General features: G+C 32.6%; 1 protein-coding gene across 1 annotated transcript in view; it reads left to right on the forward strand.

Moving 5' to 3' along the window:
- The window catches only part of LOC108914740 (SCY1-like protein 2), a 260,423-nt gene that overhangs the window by 99,801 nt on the left and 137,801 nt on the right, over positions 1 to 22,821 (forward strand). Inside the window, exon 4 of the mRNA XM_023455315.1 lies at positions 3,548 to 3,643. Coding sequence (XP_023311083.1) covers positions 3,548 to 3,643 — 96 coding nt within the window. The remainder of the gene's footprint in view (positions 1 to 3,547; positions 3,644 to 22,821) is intronic.

Consider the following 22,821-nt stretch of genomic DNA (forward strand, 5'->3'; position numbering starts at 1 on the left):
AATGTTGTATTCTGTAAACAGAGAAATTGTACAAAAATTGTGACATACTATATTATTTGTATAGGATGTGTTTATTTATTTACTTATTTATTTATTTAATAAATGTGACGTTGCAAACAGGCTAAAAGGCCAAGACTGCCTCCACAATGCACTAACAAACATTGTAAATCAACAGTGAGGAATTAAATTAATCAACAGTAACAGTTAACAATTAAATTATTGGAAAATATTAAAACTATAGATAGGTACAAATAAACATTAAGGATATCAAAAATAAATAAAGTTACAAATATAATCTCAACACATCGTGTCTAACGATATTAAAGTAGATACGATGTCTGCTCAGGAAATAACCGAACTTTATTTTTTTAAACTTTACTATTAATTTTCTATATTATTGGTTCTTGTCTCCTTCTTCCCTTTCCCTACACACACACTTTTCCTAGTGGTGTTTCCATTTTGCAAAGTAGTCCTGGAAGTTTCATTTGAAATGACTTTCAAAGTCTGTCACGAATTTTTTGGCTAGTCCAGGTCTGGCTGGTAAGGAGGGTGAGGGAAGACAGCAATCTAACATGACCCAATTGAGATGCTAACCTCTTCTGCAATCGGCGATTTGCACGAACCAGATATTTGACTTTCTGAACGTGTAAGTCATCAGTTCAAGGAAGGTCTAGGATCATCTTCAATTGACTGACGACCACTCTGTTCGTGAGCACTATTCGTAACATTGCGTACGCATAATCTCCCCTTATAAACATTTTGGATTGTAGTATTTTTGTCACTCAGTTATCGAGAAACATATAGGACCCAACTGTATTAGCTAATTCTTAAATATCAATTCTAGTATCAGGCAAAATTAAAAAATAAAATAATACGTTATATTTTGTTACCTCTCTGTTTGCTTTCACAAAATTCTAATCAAAATGACAAAGTCGAATGTAACATTTCGTTTTGTTTAATTCTATAAATACATAAGTTATCGTACAATATTTATTCTGTTGTTATCTGGTAGTTGAGAATATTGAGCCAAAAACTTATCATTAGTTACAGGTCTTAGACAATTGTCTATTTTCTAAAATTACTTATTTACTTAATACATCTATAAATAAATAAAAATAAAATGGTGTTAACTAATAAAATAATTAATTATGCGGAAACCTCTAGGAATACAAAAAATGTATAAGGATATATAAGGATGTGTAAGGGTTACGGATATTTTCTCCATTACTGCATATTCAATTACTTCAGTTACTAGGTATGTCAAAATATAACATCTACACATAAGTATAATAACATCAAATTTCATTCAAATTGGAGATAGCATTTTAGAGAGACTAAATGTTTTGCAACTTTAATACCACTCATAGTGGGAAATATGGGAAAAAATCCTACACACTCGGCTATTTTAACCGTACAGTGGTAAATTGTTTTTTATTTTTCTTCAAATATGCTTAATCTTATCATCCTTGTGCGATAATTTGATATATCTGTAAAGGAATTTTTTAAATCGAGTGAAAAGCCATCAACTTCAACACCAAAGATAATAATTCGGTATTTAAAAATTAAAAAATCAAAAGTTTCGTATCTGAGGTTAATTAAACAACGAAAATAATCAGCTTCACAATACTTTTCAACCTTAAACCGGAACCCAAAAACATAACCTCAAATTCATCAAACCTAACCTTAAAGTAATACACTGACTCTTTTCTAAATCTAAGGATATAATTACTTGAAAGCTATATTTCATAACTCCCTAACCTAACCTCAACCTCTTCAAAACCTAACCTTAAACCTTCAAAACTCATCTTCAAATTCTAAAAACTTCATTGCATAGAATGTATATGTTCCACACCAAAGATTAATATATTTTCTGGAACTTATATTTTTTATTTTTGAAGCCCCTAACCTTTATTCTTAAATACCTAACCTCAAATCCAAGTAATCTGAGCTAGAAACTCAAACAAAAGATATTTTCCAGTAATGTTATACGCACTATTTTAAGTGTAACAATTTGTACATTACCGCAAGGCGTGCGATAACAGGCAAATACTGTAAAAAACGAAATAATTTTTTTTAATCGAAGAAAATGGACGAAAATAAAATATTTTAAAACGTATTGATATTGGTTCACGTCTATACGTCTATTTTAGTTGAAACGTCAAAATTTGTGGGTAACATACTTTGATTTGTCCGCAAGTGAGCTTATAAACTAATTAGTAAGGATTAGACAAGTAGGGATGATTTTATTATCGTTAATGACAGAGATCATTATTACAGACCAATCAAAATGCTACAGTGGCGTAAAGTTTTTAAAGGGTCGTTTATAAAACTCAAATAAATTTTTGAAAAATAAACGGTTGTAGATAAAATATTGTGCATAATACCTACGCAAACTGGGTTTTTATCGCACTTATTCTGCAATATACCATATTTAGAGTCCCTTACATACATGCTTTGTATCGGGGCATTCACAAATCACCCCGTATAAATACTTTTCACCGCTGCCGCCGTTAGCTTTTTCATACGGAATGAATTATTACTGGAAATAGCGGGATCTGGCCTTAGCGTGACGTTTCAATTATTACCGCACCGGAGATGGGAGAGTTAAATATAAAGAATATGTGAGCTGAGCCGGCAAATAAAAAACAAAGGTTAAAGATGAATTTCCTCGTGTGGGTGTGATATTCATCGAAAAGACACGCTATAAAATATCTTGTTAGCTTCTTAACATTTTCACTGAAGATGTGGAATATTAATTTATTAAAAAGTTATACCAAATTGAATTGAATGTTAAAATTATCAGTAAATAGATTGAAATTTGTAATATTATTTGTTATTGGTTTGATATTAAATGTACGATCAGAGCAAATATGATTTAAATATGTCGTTAAAAATATACCAAAAAAAAACAAATTAATTATACTTGGTTTCCGGAAAATATAAGCAAAAATGTAGGTAGTGATTCTATTTAAAAAAAAAATAATGATACAAATTGCATTTCATTATTATTACATTACATACATTACATTACATACAATACGTTACATACATTACATTACATACATTACATTACATATATGTATCACATACGTTACATTATATTACATTACACATTATTCTTATTATTATTAATTTTGTGTTTTTTCAACTACATCCGCCGATGACACATTTGTCTAAACACACATTGATTCTGCGAAAGTATATATTCTACCAACAAAGGGCCAATTGAAATAATGCAGGAATATAATAATTATAGAATAGATATAAGAAACACTCGAACAACGCTCTGAAAATAGGAAGTTGTAAGATCACTTAGATAAAGATATGCACAAAGATTAGTGATGGAGATATTTAAATGAGATAAAACATTTTAGTGCTATACTAGACTTTTTTATAAAATCTGATGCTCTCTAGCAACTAAGTGAATCAACTGTGGATATAGGTAACTTTAATTAAATCGCCTTATTTTTACCTCATAAAAATCTGTGGTTGTCCCTTGTACACATAATATTGAGCACCTGTTAAACATATGTTTCATTTGTTGCAGAACGTGTAAATGACGTAGATGGAGTAGAGCCCGTACCTTGTCAACCGTGGACATCAAGGCTGTCAAAAATGGCACAACCAAATTTAGATTATACAGGTAAATAATAATATATAATATTTTTGTTAATATCCTAATAATTTTTTTAAAGAACGTACAGTTTTAACAAAAAATATACTTTCTGGTAATTTTAACAGTTACTTGGTAATGAAAATTTAATGAAATTCAGATATTCCTTTATAAGTTATGGGTGTTATTTTATATTTTTCGATACCTTTTTTTTATTGACTAATATACCATAATCTCTGTTCTTATTTAAAAAATTATAATGATTACAAGGACTTCTCTGACGTTATGAATAGAAATGCCAAGATACACAATTACAAAAATGATGTATCTCGGGACTTTTATATCTGTTTAGCTTAGAATATACATAAGTACATATATGTTACACATTACAGTAAGGGGGGTCTCAAATTAATCAGATATTTTTTAATTAGAAAAAAGAATATTTAATGTGTTTTCTAGGAAAGTTTTATAATTTGTAAATGTCTTACATTTGTGGTAAAATAAGTATTTACTATTTAAAAAACGAACAAAATAGATGTTTCCAATATCTAGAGTTACTATCTACTATTATCTGTTGCTTGACGTAGATTAGATATTAGTAAAAATCGGTCAAAAATAATATATACAATGAAAATATAACGTTGCGCCAAGAAAAAAAATTGTGCTATTTGCAGAAAAAATGTTCAAAAATTACGTGTTTTTCAAACACTTTACAACATAACTTCTTAGATGAAATTTGCTACAAGATAGAATTGTTTTGATAGTTTTGGTATGAGACAATTTGTTACTAAATTTCAGCACGAAATGTCGTTATTTTTTTACGTGAGTGCTGGGGTTAAAGTTAGGCATTTTAATTGGCGCTGATTTTTTAACTCATACTTGGACCCCTTAACAATCATATAGAATCGTTAGAATATCAATTTTCTTTTTTTGAATAATTTTTGGAGCGAATTTAAAAGTTAGAAAAATTTTGACTTTATAAACAAATACTTTCGTGAAGCGGTTTTGCGGGTTGGAAAGTATACCAAAGTACTAAAAAATAGTTCTCGGAAAGACGCTTAACTTTAAAAAAAGAACGTTCAAATCGGTCATATAAGTTCTGAAATATCGAGTGTCAAAGTTTACAAGCGTTAGCTGCAAAACTATGCATAATGTAACAATATGAATTTGGTAGGTTTTTTAAGAACTTTTCGTATGTGCTTTTATAAATATTATCGCACGTGTGCTTTTTATATGAAAATTCAATGAATATCGCCAAATCGACCATTTGAGCCGCAAAACCGGGGGGAGGGGTTGAATGATAGAAATTGAAATCGCGCGTTCAAAAAGAGCGTGCCCTCTTCGGCCTTCAATATCTCGGCTTCTACGGCTCCGATTTTAATGATTTTTTTTAAATCAATATAGCAAAATGAGAGGAATTCAATTATCAAGATTTCATTAAAATGTTATAAAGACTTATCAGCCTATTACGACTACTAAAATTTCACACTTTTCATTGTTGCTGTAGTATATTCATGTAAATAATAATATCGATGGTAGATATACATAGTCCATTATTAATAGGTATTAGTTTTAATAATTACGTGGTAATAATGTTTAAATAAAATCTTGAAATTTTTATTTAATATGTAATTTATTTATTGTATCCATAGAATATAGAAAAATATATAGATACGCGCGATTTCAATTTCTATCATTGGTCCCCTCCACCGGTTTTGCGGCTCAAATGGTCGGCTTGGCGATATTCATTGAATTTTCATATAAAAAGCACACGTGCGATAATATTTATAAAAGCACATACGAAAAGTTCTTAAAAATCCTACCAAATTCATATTTTGTTGTTGTTACATTATGCATAGTTTTGCAGCTAACGCTTGTTAACTTTGACACTCGATATTTCGGAACTTATACGACCGATTTAGACATAATTTTTTTCAGGTTAAGCGTCTTTCCGAGAACTGTTTTTTAGTACTTTGGTATACTTACCAACCCGCAAAACCGCTTCACGAAAGTATTTGTTCATAAAGTCAAAATTTTTCTAACTTTTAAATTCGCTCCAAAAATTATTCAGAAAAAGAAAATTGATATTATAACGATTCTATATGATTGTTAAGGGGTCCAAGTACGTGTAAAAAAATCAGCGCCAATTAAAATGCCTATCTTTAACCCCATCACTCACCTAAAAAAAATAACATTTCGCGCTGAAAATTAATAACAAATTGTCTCATGTCAAAACTATCAGACCGATTTGGATCGGGTTTTGGGATTTCGTTTTGTAATCCTTTAAAGTACTTACAGCTACATTTGTAGTAGAAAGGGACAATTTCTTGCCTGTCAGTTTGACGCTTCCAAATTACCTCGATTTTCTTCACTTTCTTACGTTGTTTTGGCTATTTAGCGTCAAAAATATGACATATGCAGATATCAAAACAATTCAATCTTGTAGCAAATTTCATAACAAACAATTTCAACAGTAATAGATTTTTCTGTAAACTGCATATTTAAGAAGTTATGTTGTAAAGTGTTAGAAAAAACACGTAATTTTTGAGCATTTTTGCAGTTATTAATTTTTTTTGCACATAGCACAATTGCAATGGCGCAACCTTATATTTTCATTGTATATATTATTTTCGACCGATTTTTACTAATATCCAAACTACGTCAAGCAACAGCCATGTCAATGTGTAAATTCTCCTGGACTATACAGGAGATGATTAAAATTGTGTTTTAAATATTCTAAAGCGGTACTCTACATAATTAATTCTTAAGGGAGGTGTCATATTTCCGCAAAAGGCTCTGCTTTAACAACGTTTTTACTTTAAAATGGATATAACAGCAACCGGCCCTAAAATACTTTACGTCAATTCTCTTTACGTTCCGCCCGCTACCCAAGAAGGGCACAATAAAAGATATATAGCAGAATTTATTTTTAACTTGCCTAGATAAAATCCATTTACGTGCGCCTCACAGCACTTTATTTTAAATATAAACTTTGTAAATTTATTTTTAGTATACTGTCTGAAAAAATAGAATAGTTTCAATAAATAAAATTCCATATGAAAAATTATATATAAAAAGTTATAATATTGCAAGTGAGTAAAATAAGTTACTATCGGGTGTTCCAAAATTCATGCAATATTTGAATTTTGCGCCATTTGTCCGGTAAAGTGTTGCCAATGAAAAAAAAAAGATAGCGTTACAGTTGACACGAAAGAACAACGCGTTTTCATATTTAAATAAGATAATTTTAAAAGTAATGAAGGTTTGGCAGCTGCAGTTCACAATTTTCGTACAAAATATGGTATAGTTTCATCAACTGCGAAGATTAATTGGACAATTCAAGCTGACTGTATCAATTAGTGATCTTAAACACTCTGGCCGTCCTTCAACAAGTCTTCAACACAAAACATCGAAGCAGTTCGTGAGAGTGTTGCTGAGAGTCCAGGAACATCGATTTCAAGAACTTCTCCTCACAAGCGTCAAATGACTCAAGAGCTGACGCTACTGAACACCCAGAGTGAAGAGAGTTGATTGAATGGATTATGGAATAAGCGGATGCGGATTTCTCGAACAAAATATACTTATAGTTGGTTGCAGCGGACAAGCAATAACTCCAGTTATTTATAGTTCACAGTCAAGAGGATTATAGAAGAGATAATAGTTATTTATTCTATAAGTGTTTTAAGCAGCAATTTATCCACGCAAAAATTAACATTCTTGCGTGGATAAAAACGTGAGAACGTAGTTCAAGCGTTTATTATTCTTAAGTGGATAAAAGGCAATTAAAACACGAATTTAAAAATTAGTGACGTACAGGACGTTGGCAGTTACCTCCTTGTTTCAATACCTGACACCAAGAGGGGCATTTCAAGAAAATTTACAATTATAGAAAAAGGATTTTGCGTGGATGCTGTTAAAATATGCAGAAAATATATTTCTCTGCGCCCAATTCGCCTAACATAACACATATTCTTTTTAAGATACATCAATCAAAAATGTACTTCTCAGCCATTTGGAATCAACACATTGACGAAGGTACCCTCAATAGTTGCTCATTCCTGAATATCGCAAATCCAGAAGCATATACTGGCCATTGTATGAGGCGCACTTCAACAACTTTATTGATCAATAATTGTATTGATTATATTAACCAAATTGTCAACGCAAATGGAACGTTGTGGGGATATTTCAAATAATGTTTGCTTAATTTTTTTGAAAGTTTCTTTTCCATTCTGTATTAATAGTTTGAGTCAGAACATATCCGTGAATAAAGCGTTACAGCGAGCTGCAAAAGAAGCGTAAAAGTTTCAAATGGGATGGAAACTTCCTGATCTCTGCTATTTTATGTAAAACTTTCTGGCTTTTAAGTTACCGATTGCTGGTGTTGATATCAGGACCCCAACAAAGTTTCACCGGTAACACATTTGCTGGAGCTTACAGGATTATAACTTCCTGAGGTCAGATATTTTTAATTCATGAGAGAGATTAGGCACTGAGCGGCATAAAACAAATAGATATCAGTATTCTCGTCCTAAAGAATCTGTGTTTCCCATAAAACTCTCAGCAATTTATTTCGATAACTAAGTGATATATACCTTCTCTTATAATATATGCGCAACTTTTGGTAATATCGAAAGAGTTAAGTTTGGTCCAAAAATTTGGCACTGATTTGCTCTAAACATTTTTTTCACATCTTCTATTTCAAGTAAAGGTCAATAAACAAAAGTCTTTTATTATTGGCGTATATTTAGGGTATTTTAGAAATAATGTTTTGTATTTCTGCAGAAATGATATTTAAACAAATAAAAAAGTTTTAATGATTTTAGTAGCAAATATGGTTTAGTTTCGATGTGATGATCATACGATTATGTTATGAAATTAGGTACTAATACGAATTAAAAACGATCTAGTAGGTAAAAAGCAGGTTTTGTTTTGCATAAACAGTTTTGACAGTTGTCTACTCAGTCTAATTGTCACGTATTTAAGTCATTAACATTAACAATATTATTTAAAAAACATGGTCCAATATACGAATTCTGAGTTTGCAGACATGCATTACATGTATGGGCTTGCTGATGGTAACGCACTGGAAGCCAGGCAGTTGCATGAAGACCGCTTTCCAAATAGAAATATTCCGGATGCGCGAATATTTTCAAACATTCATAGAACATTGTGCGAAAGGGAAAGTTTTAAACCAGACAATCATCTAAAAGGAGTACACCGTACTGTAAGAACTCCAGAAATTGAGATAGCGGTTTTGAATTCAATTGAGGAATATTAAGTACAAGAAAAATTAAGAAAAATTTGAATGCCTCACATATTCTTATTTGGAAAATTATCCATGACTTTATTATATCCCTACCATATCCAACGGATTCAAGCTCTACTACCTCGCGACTTTCCATTACGGATAAACTTTTGCCAATGGTTTCTTCATAAAGTGAATGAAAATCCATTATTTGACACTGAAATTTCATTCACCGATGAAGCTAACTTTTCTAGAAACGCCATCCAAAACTTCCACAACAATCACATTTGGGCTGAAGAAAACCCACATGTAATCTTGGAATCCTCTCACCAGGTGCAGTTTTCCGTTAACGTTTGGGTTGGAATATACGGTGATTATTTAATTGCACCCTATTTTCTTCATGAGAGGTTAAATGGACATAATTACCAGCATTTTTTCGAAGAAGAATTGCCAGGCTTGATGGAGGTTGTTCTCATTTTAGTAAGAAAACGACTATGACTCACCAATTCATACTGAAGAGTAGTTGAGAAATCGCATCATAGTTTGTTGCGAAACTATTAGAACCACTCCCGACATTTTCCAAAGAGTACGTGAGTTCATGAAAAGAAGAGCAGAGGCATGCATATTTTCAGGAGGTGGACATTTCCAACAGCTGATATAATTTATTTCTTTGTGCGTTCAGGGTATTTTTCTTTTACTATTCTAAAATGTATGTAGATTAAAGTAATTTCATAATTTCAACGCTTAGAAGTTATTACCTTAAATCAATTATTGTTCAAAGTTACATAAATATTTTTTTTTCTCCGGCAGTGGTCCAATAAGATGCAAATGAATGAATTTTATTTTTTTACTTAAAAAAAAGCAGTGGCGTAACATATTTTTCTTCAAAAATATTCAATACAAAACCTGTACAGACGCCACTGGCAAAAATAATAAAATTGTTTGTACATCAGAAAATACATCTCGATGAACAGAAGGAAACTTTAGTATCCTGTAGTTCAAAAGTTAAGACTTTTAGGACATATATTCATATGAAGTTTTTTTCTTAAAATGGACCCAAGAATAACCTCCTTAAATATTAGCACGTTATTAGAAACGCCCTGTATAGTTACAGAAAATAAAATAATTCGTCGCCAGAAAAATTAAAATGGTACTTTAATTTAATGTAATTTCTTATTGGCATAATTTTATTACGTACCTGCTGCAGAGTAAATCATCGTATTCACATCCAGTTGAATTCGTTAGCGAAACGGGATTAATTTCAGCGTTTGCACAATGGAATCAAACATCAAGGCAACAATTTCTGCGGTTTCGCAGCAGTTGTCGTACGTGTGTATATATGGTCGGTTAATTTTAACACCAGTAAAGCTAAATTGCTATGTCACTCTAAGGCTTTATTTCGCAAGGGAAAACCACATAGAACAAATACATGTCACATAAATACAAAGGTAAATGGCGCATTAATACGTATTGTTTGCCTTCAAATAACTTCAGTAAATTTTTCCACCTAATAAATCAATGTACTTACAACATATAAGGTGCTTTCTAATTATACAGAGTGTTCCTAAATATCATGTACATAAGAGAGGGGGTAATTCTTTGGTTTATTTCATTACTAAAACTTCATATAAATATAGACTCTCAAACGCTTCATTACCGATCTACTGGGTGTTGGAAATTTCAAGATTTTTTTACTTTTTTTCTCTATAGCTCCTACACTTATTGAGATATTTAGCTCAAATTTGAAATATAGGTCACGCTGTAGGCCTTACATCATTGGGCATGCCAAATGGTCGTGACATTCTATAGGATGATATTTTTTCAGGGGTCATACCCCCTTTTTTTCCCTGAACTTTTGTGCAGTGCGCCGCTGGTAGATTCTAAAATCAAACTCGAATTTTATGTTTTGTTGAGAAACTTTTTGGTCTCTTATGGTTCGTATCTGCGACCGCTATCGAGAGAAAAAATAAAAAAACGATTTTGTGTAATTCGTTAGATGAAACTGAAATTCTTAAAATGATCCAATGGGCTCTGGCTTTATTTAGATAATCTCTTGTTTCTATTAATTTTGACAGTTCGCATTTGAAATCATAACTTCGGTCTGCATATGTTTATAAATTAAAGGTTTAAGTTATAAACTGTAAGGTGTAAAAGTATTTTAAATACTCATTATAATCTCATAGCTTTGAGAATGGAAATGCAAGAGAAGCTAGATGTCTGTACATGGAGCGCTATCCCAATAGAATGATATCTGATCAACGAATATTCTCAAATATTCATAGGCGTCTTGTAGAAACTGGAACTCTTAATAAGAATACCAATGATGCAGGTAGACCACGTACCGTTAGAACACCACAAATCGAAGAAGCTGTTCTGAATGAAATAGATGAACATCCAGACACTAGCACTAGAAAAATCAGTGAACATTTAAATATTAGTCATCAAGTTGTTTGGCGAATCCTGCGTGATTCTTTGCTATACCCTTACCACATTGACAGGCTGCAGGCACTCTTTCGTTGAGATTTCCCTTTAAGGATTAATTTCTGCCAGTGGTACCTTAATAGGCTAGCAGTAAACCCCAATTTTGATTGTAAAATCCTGTCTAGCGACGAAGCCAATTTTTCAAGGAATTCAATTATAAATTTTCACAACCACCACATATGGACTGAAGAAAATCCACATGGAATTGTAGAAACGCATTTGAGGACCTATGTTTATATAAAGTTTTAATAATGAAATAAGCCGAAGAATTACGTCCACCCTTATGTACATGATATTTAGGAACACCCTGTATATCATTCAGTTGTTATCGAGAATTAAGGTGTTGATGTTATGTTGAATGTAAAGACATTGAGTATGTGCTCAGGGTCTGATTTAGCGCTAGTTCTGTTATTCTAGCTCTAATGTTTTGATTACAGTCCTGTTTTGTACCGGGCGATGGTTTGAGTTCTTTTGTAGGTGTATCTACCAGTATAGATAGGATCCTAATGAATACAGCTCCCGTTTATTTCTAGTTACTAGCATATCCAGGAAAGCCAAAATTGTGCCTCCTTTTCTTCCTCCGTAATGAATCGAATGTTTGGATGATGGCCGTTCAAATGGTTTTGGAAACCATGAAGACTTTCCTTACCATGTGGCTGAATAATGAACGTATCATTCAAATATTGGTACCAATGTGATGGTTTGAGTTCAAATGTTTTAAATGCTGCTCTATGAAAATGTTCCATGAAAGTTTGTCATTAGCTGAATTCGGAGATTGTCCGTAGCAACACTATCTGTTTGTTCATAATAATCTCCGTTCCACAAGAAAGACAAACCCTAAATACAACTACATCTGGTCGCATCAAGGACACTAAGTGCTTCGTCAGTGCATATGTTGACGATTGCACTTGAGGGTTTATGAATTTTAGGCAGCCCATATACAGGGTGTTCCGCCTAAGAGAGATTCTTCTGTAACTCTGTAACTGTAAAATTTATAAAAAAATGGTTATAATAAAAGTTGCCTTGCAACATGTGGGCCTTGTAAAGAAAATATTTTTAGCTTTACTGGGTGTTCCATTTCTCGTGGGCGGTACATAACTTTGTTATTTTAAATGGATATTATTGCATTTTTTTTTGAAAAAAATCTGCAATATTCAGAGTTCGTTTTGGCATAAATTACTCTGTCTTGTCATCTGTGAGCAAAACGTGTACCTTATTCATACTCAGAAATACTGAGACCTACATTTAATAATCTTACGAGTTGAAAAACTTTTTTTTTAATGGAATGACCCACAATTATTGTCACGGGTGAATGCAAAATTAAATGCCCTTTCGACTGATATAATGTTGTCTATACTTATCTCTAACAGTTTTCCAGAAAAAATCAGGTTTCTTTTCTAAAGTCCGAAAAAGTAATTATGTAACAGCGTCATGAAGGATTTGTAAAACCACTTTTCTCTCACATTTTGTTAGGCCTAGGACTGACAGTGTCAATATTTACTGGCATGTTCAGTGGTAGCAAAGTGGTTTGACAAACAAAAGTAAACTACAAACAACAACTAAAACAAAACGCAAAACGAAACAAACTTGTAATTTTATAGCGCCTGTTTTATATCAGCAAAATCAACTGCTTTTGCCATCATTGTTATTATTAATTAATAAAATTAATTTGTGATTTTAAATAATACAATAATTTGACATACCTAATTTGGGTCCGCCTTACTCAGTTTTTACAAACTAACACAAATGTTGTCTTGCTTCACCATAACACAAATGCTTCACCGTAATACAAAATGTTGTCTTGTCTTCATAAATTAATACCATATCCATCAACTCCGAGTTGCTATACACGCAAGCCATTTTTGACACGAACTACAAAATACTATTGTAAACACCACAGATAACAGGTAAACACTAACGCAACGACGATTGTAAAATCGGATTTCAGTATTCGGAGTCGCTGAGGCCACGTGACTCCCCACGCGTATTGCGAATGACGCTAGAGACTACAGTTGTCCAGTTATGTAATGGTTGGATGTACTAGAAGTTCAATAATTTTTACAAGGATTTTACAAATTTTTTTTTTTAAAGATATTGACTCCATTTCTCATAACCTATTTATTCCAAATTTGTTTGGATAAGTTGTGAATCACCTGTATAATAGAAAGTAATTTTAGAACACGAAGAAACTGATTTGGTGCAACTTTTATTTGAAATATATTTTTGTATTGTTGGTATTATCAGAACTATGGTCTTTAAAAAAAACTATATGTAACTATATGAACAACTTTTTTGATCATTTCATACTTAGTATATTTCCTATAGTATTTCTAAATATGCTATTGTTAAAAATTATTATTTAAATACTAAATAAATTCAAATCTTTGTAGTTATATGAAGATGTACATAATTTTGAAATTGCTGTGTCTTCTCATTGTGAAAAATTGTTTAAATATTACTGCATGGCGTAGTTTAAACAAATAGATATATAAAATCAATAAATCTTTTATGGCTTCACTTTATTTAACTAAATTATATTCCTTAAAGCACTTGTTTTCTGAGTCATGACTTTCCTGACTTTAACTAATACAAGTATTACAAAACATTGTCTTAATTAACTTAAATGTTTTTGTTTGCTTATCATAGAACAGATATACCGAAAAGAAGGCTAACAATAAATTCCTCGTTTAAGTTTTCTACAAGACAATTTAGAAGTAGGTCACAAGTTCATACTTTTAGTTTCCCAAGAGATGGAAGTTTATTTAAGAAACTGATTACTGCTGTTTTCCGGCGTGGACTTTTTCTAACCAAAAATTATAAGTATTGTCATTTACGTATTAGTTAGAATCATACTGCATTGAGGTACTCCTGGGAAAATTTTATTTTCCTATTATGCGTTCCGGCAACATTTCAGTTTACATCGCACACTTTTAATTTTGAATTGAATGAGAACTTGCTTTTTAGAGAAACATGCGAGGCTGCCACAATAATTACTCCGCCACCAACAGCTTGTGCAACGATGAACACGAACAGCTTGCATGTGTGTTCGCTATTAAATGAAGGTTTAGTTGCAAAACTTTTAGGGATCAAATTAGTAAGGCGCTGCTTATAAATCCCACATTTGACTATGGCGTAATGTATGATTAGATCTAATTAACTATTGACCTCACAAAAATGGCAAGTAGTAGAATAACCCTACAGAAAAATAATTAATATACAAGGTGTTTTAGTGGGGGTTATACATCTTTTACCGCTAGAAACACGTATTATAAGTTGTTTTCTCAAATTCTGCAGTGAAAATTGCTTTTGCTAACCCGTTTTTTAGCAACCATACCATTTTAATAATACCTGTTTTAACATTGCTAAATGTGTTCCTATCTACTTTACATAGTAACGATAGTATAGTTCGCTAAACTAGGTTAATACCTAGTGATCTAGAAATGTTACCAAATATAATGAAATTTACTTCCATTTGATCAAAATTACTTTCAGTTTTCTTAGATTTCCGACCGACACAATCTATCAATTTAAAGACGTCCGTGCTTCCCGTGTGTGATTGCTGTTGTATTTATTTGTGTTCGCTGATTGTGCTTTTATTTGAATTTATCGTTAATCTTCTAATTAATCAGTGTTTTTCAACGCTAATCGTCTGTTAACTGTCAGTTTTGTGGTAAGGAAGCAAATACTAATGGTTTCTTCAATATAAAGTACGCGAACTGTTTTAGGTTATAAAATAGTATTTTCGTTAGAAGGCGATAGATTTATTGAAGAGGCCTACTTTTGGAGTGATCAACGAGATGAAAATGAATCCATTCATGTTTTTTGCAATTCCAGTAAGAGTTTCCAAATCATGAAGCCGCAGATTATAACATTTTTGCTCAGCACGTTCGACGTTTGGTAACACGATTCAGAAATACTGGTAGTGTTTGTAAAGGGAAGTCCCTGGAAGAAAGTCAGTTTTAACTGAAGATGAACTGGAGGAACTTAGAGAGCGTTTAGCAGCAAGCCCCACTAAACCTATACGACAACTTTCAGCTAAGGCGGATAAATTTGAAATATCAGTATTCAAGAACATATGGTTCAGGACACAGATCTATAAGAAAATTATATTTACATCCATATAAAGTTTCCATGATACAAGAATTATTACCATTAGATAATGAAAAAAGAGTGAACTATTGAAACTGGTTTAACAACAATGATGACCATCTTTTAGATATATTTATTTATTTATTTATTTCAATTCATGTCAATACACACCAGTGTTTACACACGTCAAAAGAAAGGGAAAAGGACATAACTTAGTACGCTGAGATCGCTTACTATATAAAAAATATACAAAGATAGGTAAAAATCAATATAAAATAGTTACAGACTAACAATATCATTAAAAATACTACAAACATACAAAACAATACATGTAGATAGGTACAGATGATAAGAACAAACAAATAGTTAAAACTAACAAATTAAACATTGTGTAAATCACTTGATAAAAACTGGTTAAAATCATAAAAAGCGTTTCTCAATAAATAATTCTTAATTCTTTTTTTAGAAGTATTTATATTTAAAATCCTTGCATAGTCAGGGAATTTTAAACCCCAATATCCTGTACCATTTCGTGTTCTAGTTAGTCTTATTGTTAGATGTTTATTTGAGAGGTAGTTCCTATTGCGGGTATTATAAGTGTGAATTTCATGATTACAGTTAAATGACTCTATATTGTTTCTAACATACATAATACAGTGGAATTTATAAGTACATGGAAATGTGAGTATATTCAAGTCAATAAACTGATCTTTGCAGACATCTCTATAATTTAAGCCCGATATCACTCTGATAGCCTTTCTCTGTTGTGAAAACACTTGCCGGCTCGAGGGAGCGTGACCCCAACCAAGCATTGCATAAGACAAAACAGAGTGAATGAGACTATGATATACTGTTATTAAAATATTTCTGGATACTTTATATGAGAGAGTACGGAACAAATGTAGATGCTTTGATATTTTGGAACAAATATAATTCACATGCTGGTCCTATAACAATTTAGAGTCTAGGTATACTCCTAAGAATTTAACAAAATCTGGATTATTTAAATGTTCTCCACTTCGTAGGGTAAAAATGATAGTCACCGTTTTCGATTTGTTCAAACTCAAGTTATTAGAAGCAAACCAATCACTTGCCCTTGACTGAAATTGACGTGATTTCTCTATTAATAAAACTAAGTCTTTATTTCTATAGGTTATATTAGCATCGTCAGCAAATAACACACTATTAAAATTTCCATCTAAAGAAATTGGAAAGTCGTTTATGTAAATTAAAAATAGCAGAGGCCCCAATACTGAGCCCTGGGGCACACCATTCTTTAAACCATACTTAACACCGTTGTATTGAACATATTGAAATCTATCATTTAAATAGGATTCCACTAATTTTGTACTTTCTCCTGAGAAACCATAAAAATATAATGTATGGCACACACAGCTAATACAACACTGGGGTTCCTAAGAGAATTTTATGATGATCGCATTAATAGTAGAGGCTTATGGCCTCCAATATCTCCGGAATTAACTCCCTTAGATTATCTATATGGAACATTAAAAAATTCCATATGTAAACCGTTTACACACAGTGGATGAACCAAAGGACGCCATAACAAATAAATTAGCTAATATTACAGAAAATTAATGTATTTAACAGTTTATACTTTATGCCAATTACTAGATTTGAATCATATTTCCACTGGGTCGATGATTGAGATAAAGCCGTACATTAATATTTACATGAATAAAAGTTCCGCGAAATGTAAAGGGTTGAAAATAAAAACAGATATAGGTACGCTACATTAATAATACCGAAGCCATTACAGTTTGATGTGGATACATTTCCTCTGTAAACAAACATCAGCCTCCATGTAAAGCTCGACGTTTCCTCTCCAGTCAGACGTGAAAATACTGTCGGAAGTTTCATTCTATCTTATAAACTTGCTGGAAGATATCATTATTCGAAACATTCATTCTTCTGTTATAAACGAAACATGTCAAACTATTAATGCCTAAGGTAGATCAACTATTTGGAACATTTCTCTTATAATTCTATTCAAGAGAAGTACAAGTCCGATGATAAAGAAGTATTTGCTGTTGATATATTTTTAAATGGCATTTATACATATACGTACATAGTGTTTTTAAATAGCAAAAATAGTACCAGTGATAGTAGAGCCAAAAATAAGAGGATTGAAGTAAAAATACCTTATATGAAAGTTGCACCCTGAGGCGATATACCCTCTTAAAGGAGGGGATTGAAATTCACATTTTAATTTTTTTCTTTAACATGAGGAATACTAGAGACACGAAACTTGGTATGAGCATCCTACTAATAAAGAGACAACTTTTCAATATTCTCTGTCAATAAGCTGGTAATTTAATAATAACATTAAGAATAATTTGCTATTTAGTGAAATAATTTGATAATTTATGACTATGGGACAAACTTATGACTGTGGGACATGTATTAGGTAAAATTATTTATATGAAATAAAATTTAATACACACGAAAAACAAGAAATGCAAAATTAAATTTAAATAATATTCTCGAAATATCTTCCATTTTGCTGCAAGCATAATCTAATACGTCTATTGAAGTTATAACGCACTCGCACAAACAGTTCTTGGTTATTGCGAAGGTCATCTGCATCATATGCTGCCTGAAATATTCTTAAGCGCAGTTCTTCTAAGGAGGCGACAGTAATGACATAAACAATACTTTTTATGTGTCCCCACGAAAAGAAATCCATAGGCGTTAGGTCAGGTGAACGTGTAGGTCAACAAACAGGGGCATCACGACCACGACCAATCCAGCGATTCGGGTCATTTAAATTTAACCATTCTCTAACGGTAAGTGTACTATGTGCAGGCGCCCCATCGTGCATATACCACATCACCTGACGTGTAGCGAGGGGTACATCCTCAAGTAATGTTGGAAGATTTTCGTTCAAAAATCTAAGACACTCGGCCGCTCCAAGCAAGTGTTGGAGGATAAAATGACCTACTAGAGTATTTCCTACAATTCCCATTCAAACGTTTAAACTGAAATTATGTTGAAACAAATTTGCTATCATGAATGAACATTATGAAGGTTTACAGCACCTACTCTAGGAAAATTTGTTTCATCGGTGAAAAGTATTCATTGGGAAATTTATGTCATGCCTGGAAATATTAATGTATCATTGACAAAAATCCACGTGGTTAGGTAAATCAGGTTCATTCAATTCTTGCACGGGTTGATGGTGAAAAGGGTATAAAAGATTTTCATGAGCTACATTCCACACAAGACTGTGAGAAACTTTCAGTTGCTTGGGCACCCTTCTTGTGCTTGTACCACAGTATTGTTCTAGATGTTCCAGTATAACTTCCTCAGGTCAACAGTTCGGACATTACGCCTTCTTCCGGCACCCTCACGATTGGGCTGAATTTTACCAGTTTCGCGAAGCCTTCTTTCCACCGAGGCCAATGTTTGTCTGTGAGGAATCGGTCTGTTTGGGTGTCTTTGGTGGTATAATCTTACTGCAGCGTTACTATTTTTTCTGGATTCGAAAAATATTTGGAGCATGTCGACATATTCGTCATTGGTATAAATATTATTTGCTATAATTATTCTGATAATAAATCAATTGGTACTAATTATTGGTTGACAGAAAGTGTCAATTTATTAATATAATAAATAACAATTTATTTGTTATGACATCCGCCTACTTTATTTTTACAAATTTTCGCAATTACCCCTTTAGTGAACGATGACGCATCTAATTTTTTTACTAGAAAACTATCGGCTTTATCGAAAAATTACGAGAGGTAAAAAAGTTGTGCAATAAATCAGTCTTCCCAGTAAATATTTTTAAATAAATAATTTGCTTCATATAAAAAATTTCTAATAAAATATTTCAATGGGGTTGACTGATTCACTCCTTTATAAAATACGCTAATGATCAAACAAATATTGAAAAGTTGTCTCTTTATTAGTAAAAAAAAATTAAAATGTGAATTTCAATCCCCTCCTTTCAGAGGGTATATCGCCTCAGGGGTGAAACTTTCATATAAGGTATTTTTACTTCAATCCTCATATTTTTGGCTCTACAATCACTGGTACCATTTTTGTTACTTCATTTAAAAACACCCTGTACAATAAATTTATTTTCACAATTTTTTATATATATCTCCCCTTTAAAATCAATCGAATTTTTTCAAAATTAAGCACAGAACACAATAAATAATACAAATAATATGGCGATTTTAACTAAGGCGTATTGTTTATGTCACCGTAGCAACGAACGAATTATAAAAAAGCAAATGTATTTTAATTTAAAACACACAACTGTTAAGAGGCCTAAAGACGAACGTTTATGTGTCCGTTTATGTGTGCGCATACAAAAACGTACAAACAAAAACGTTAATTTGTATGCACAATAACATCACGAATTTTTAATGCATAAGGAACGAGGCTCATGATTTCTGTCGACGACAGAAACTTTAAATGTGCACGCATGCATTCGCTTGCAAGTTCTAATGTGTAATGTCGTCAGTTTTGTGAAAAAAATCAGATTACTGTCTTCCCTCACCCTCCTTACTCGCCAGACCTGGCTCTTTGCGATTTTTTCTAATTTCTGAAATTAAAATCAATGCTGAAAGGACACCGTTTCCAGATTATTGATGACATCAAATTAAATTCGACACACTTTAAAAGCCATTTCAAATAAAGCTATTCAGAACTGTTTCGGTTATTTTCTGAACATGCCAATTATTCAGATTCGCATTCGTGAATTTCTTGTATATCGAGACCATAAAAGAGCTCGCAACTGGAACAATTCTATATTGCAGGTGAGACATAATCTATAAGACAAGGTATGTCGTATCTGATCGTATCTGCCGTTGTCAATCTACTGATCCGTAAGTACTATGAAAATATGATTTATGTCGCACTAGGCGAAATAAGGTTATTAACTAATGATATTATGGGGAACAACTACTCTGCTGACTACAGCCTATACTGTATTTAAAGCAATTGCTCTCACAAAAGTCCGAATAAACCCTTATCCCAGCTTAGTACATGTTTTTATTTTGGGTCAGCTCATAGCTTCGTGTCTTCTGTTGTAATCTTTTTAATCTTTTCTCCCTAATATTTTCGATTCAGTGGCATATCTTTTATCCTCCCACTGAAAGAACTTCCCTTTAAAGATCACTCCTTCTAATCACTTTTTCCTTTGCCGGTTTGTTGTGTTTGTGGAGTGGAAGTGGAAGCGTTAAGGGCGAGTCCGGGGTTAATTTTCTCATGAATAATTACTTACAGATAAATTATCTAATTAACTTCCACCCCCGCCAAAGTATATTAGTTTAACTTCGTGTTTACCAACATATATTAAGCAGTTAGATGTTGCGCCGAGAGAGATTTACCGTTATGATATACGTTTTAATTTTTTGATAATGCGGCGGAGTTTAATTACGGAAACTGTAATCGTTTTAGATCAGCCGTTAATTAGAATGTTAATAATAAACGATTTCTTTGACATACCTGCTTGTCGGAACCACTCTACGCATGGTCTGACTCGGTCAAAGTAGGGATCCATGTCCAAATTGTCCTTCATGGGAAGCAGAAGGCGTGGTATGGAATTTTTCGCCTGTTTCCAAAATTTTCTTAAAGAGAAGAGACACTAATGGATTTCGGAAAATAAAAACTCCTTCGAAAATTGCGAAATTCGAAGACTACGAATCCATCAGCTATTCCAGGCGACTGCAATCCAGAGAAGCAAACTTCAGAGAAGTCAATTGTCCAGATCTAGGAGAACTTCATTATATGACCTGTGCAGACCATCAAGGCATACGATTGAACGCCAACCCTGATACAATTGCAGTTCAGTACCCAGAATTGGAATCAGGAATCAAAATTTAAGGCTTGATTATAACAGGGAGTTTCAGGAGTAGATGTACGTACTTCAGTATGTTATTCTAGTGCTAATTATGTATCAGCTTTGTTCATAAAAAGCATCATTGGAACCAGTTGACGATTAGCGTTGATCTATTAACAAAATTCCAATCTTCTGGTATGATCTCTGGGTTGAAAATTTTGTACGTTTTAAATGTGGAAAGGATACAAGTTTTGTTTGCGTAATGTACATTTATTTTTCATTGGTGGTTCGGTCATCTGCTCGTTCAGAATGATAGTGACAACTTGGAAGAAAACCGGATTCACGTAATTTGGTAAATGTGTTAGAAAACACCATTGCATCTGGAACGGTTCTATTAGGAAATCGTCTCGGATATTCTCTACGAGTAGCCCGCGAATTTCCATTGGAAAAGTAATAAAATAACATATCAGCATTCTCATTATGCGTAAAGATGCCTTTTTAAAAGTTAAATACAAAATAATTTTGCAAAACAAAAATTGTTTTATGTCACTATTAATTAAATGTCAACTATCTGACGAGATAGATATTTGAACATCTTACTTTTATCTATTTCCGTAATCGAAACTTGTCAATAAGAAGATTGTCAAGTAGGCTCCCATCAGATAGTTGACATTTAATTAAAAGTGACTAAAATGAACAGTTTTTGTTTTGCAAATTTATGTTTGTATGCAAGTTTCAAAAGTGCTACACATCTTTACGCATAGTGAGTATGCTGATATGTTATTTTGTTATGGCCTTTCCAATGGAAATTCACGGGCTGCTCGTAGAGAATATCGGAAACAATTTTCTAATAGAACGGTTCCGGATACAAGGGTGTTTTCTAACACATTTACCAAATTACGTGAATCCAGAAGAACATTCCTCATGAAAGAGTATGGCGTACGTTACGCAAATATGATTTGTATCCTTTTCACATACAAAACGTATAAAATATTCAACCAAGAGATCATGCCAGAAGATTGGAATTTTGTGAATGGGTCAACGCTAATCGTCAATTGGTTCTAACGATACTTTTTACCGACGAAGCCACTTTTACCAGGGACGGCATTAATAACCATCACAACAATCATCGTTGGTCCGATAATAATCCACATGCTAGTGTAGAAACCCATTTCCAACACAGATTTACTGTTAATATCTGGTGTGGAATGACTGGTCATCAACTGATTAGCCATTTGTATTACCGAATCGTCTAACAGCAGCCCGATATTTAGAGTTTTTGCAGAATGATTTTCCAGTGTTATTGGAGGATGTTCCCTTGAACAAACGACAACGCATGATTTTTCAGCATGACGGTACTCCATACGATTATAGCCGACAGTATCCCATTACTTAAATGAACTTTGGAGAGAGATAGATTGATCGTAGAGGGCCTATTAATTAGCCAGTTAGGTCTCCAGACCTAACTCCCATGGATTATGGACTTTGGAGATGGGTGAAACAAGAAGTTTATCGTGAAAAAGTAAATACACGTGATGAGTTGATTGGTCGTATAATGGCTACAGCTGCGCGAATAAA

Source organism: Anoplophora glabripennis, unplaced genomic scaffold (assembly GCF_000390285.2).
Source record: "Anoplophora glabripennis isolate ALB-LARVAE unplaced genomic scaffold, Agla_2.0 scaffold607, whole genome shotgun sequence".
NCBI classification, from domain to species: domain Eukaryota; kingdom Metazoa; phylum Arthropoda; class Insecta; order Coleoptera; family Cerambycidae; genus Anoplophora; species Anoplophora glabripennis.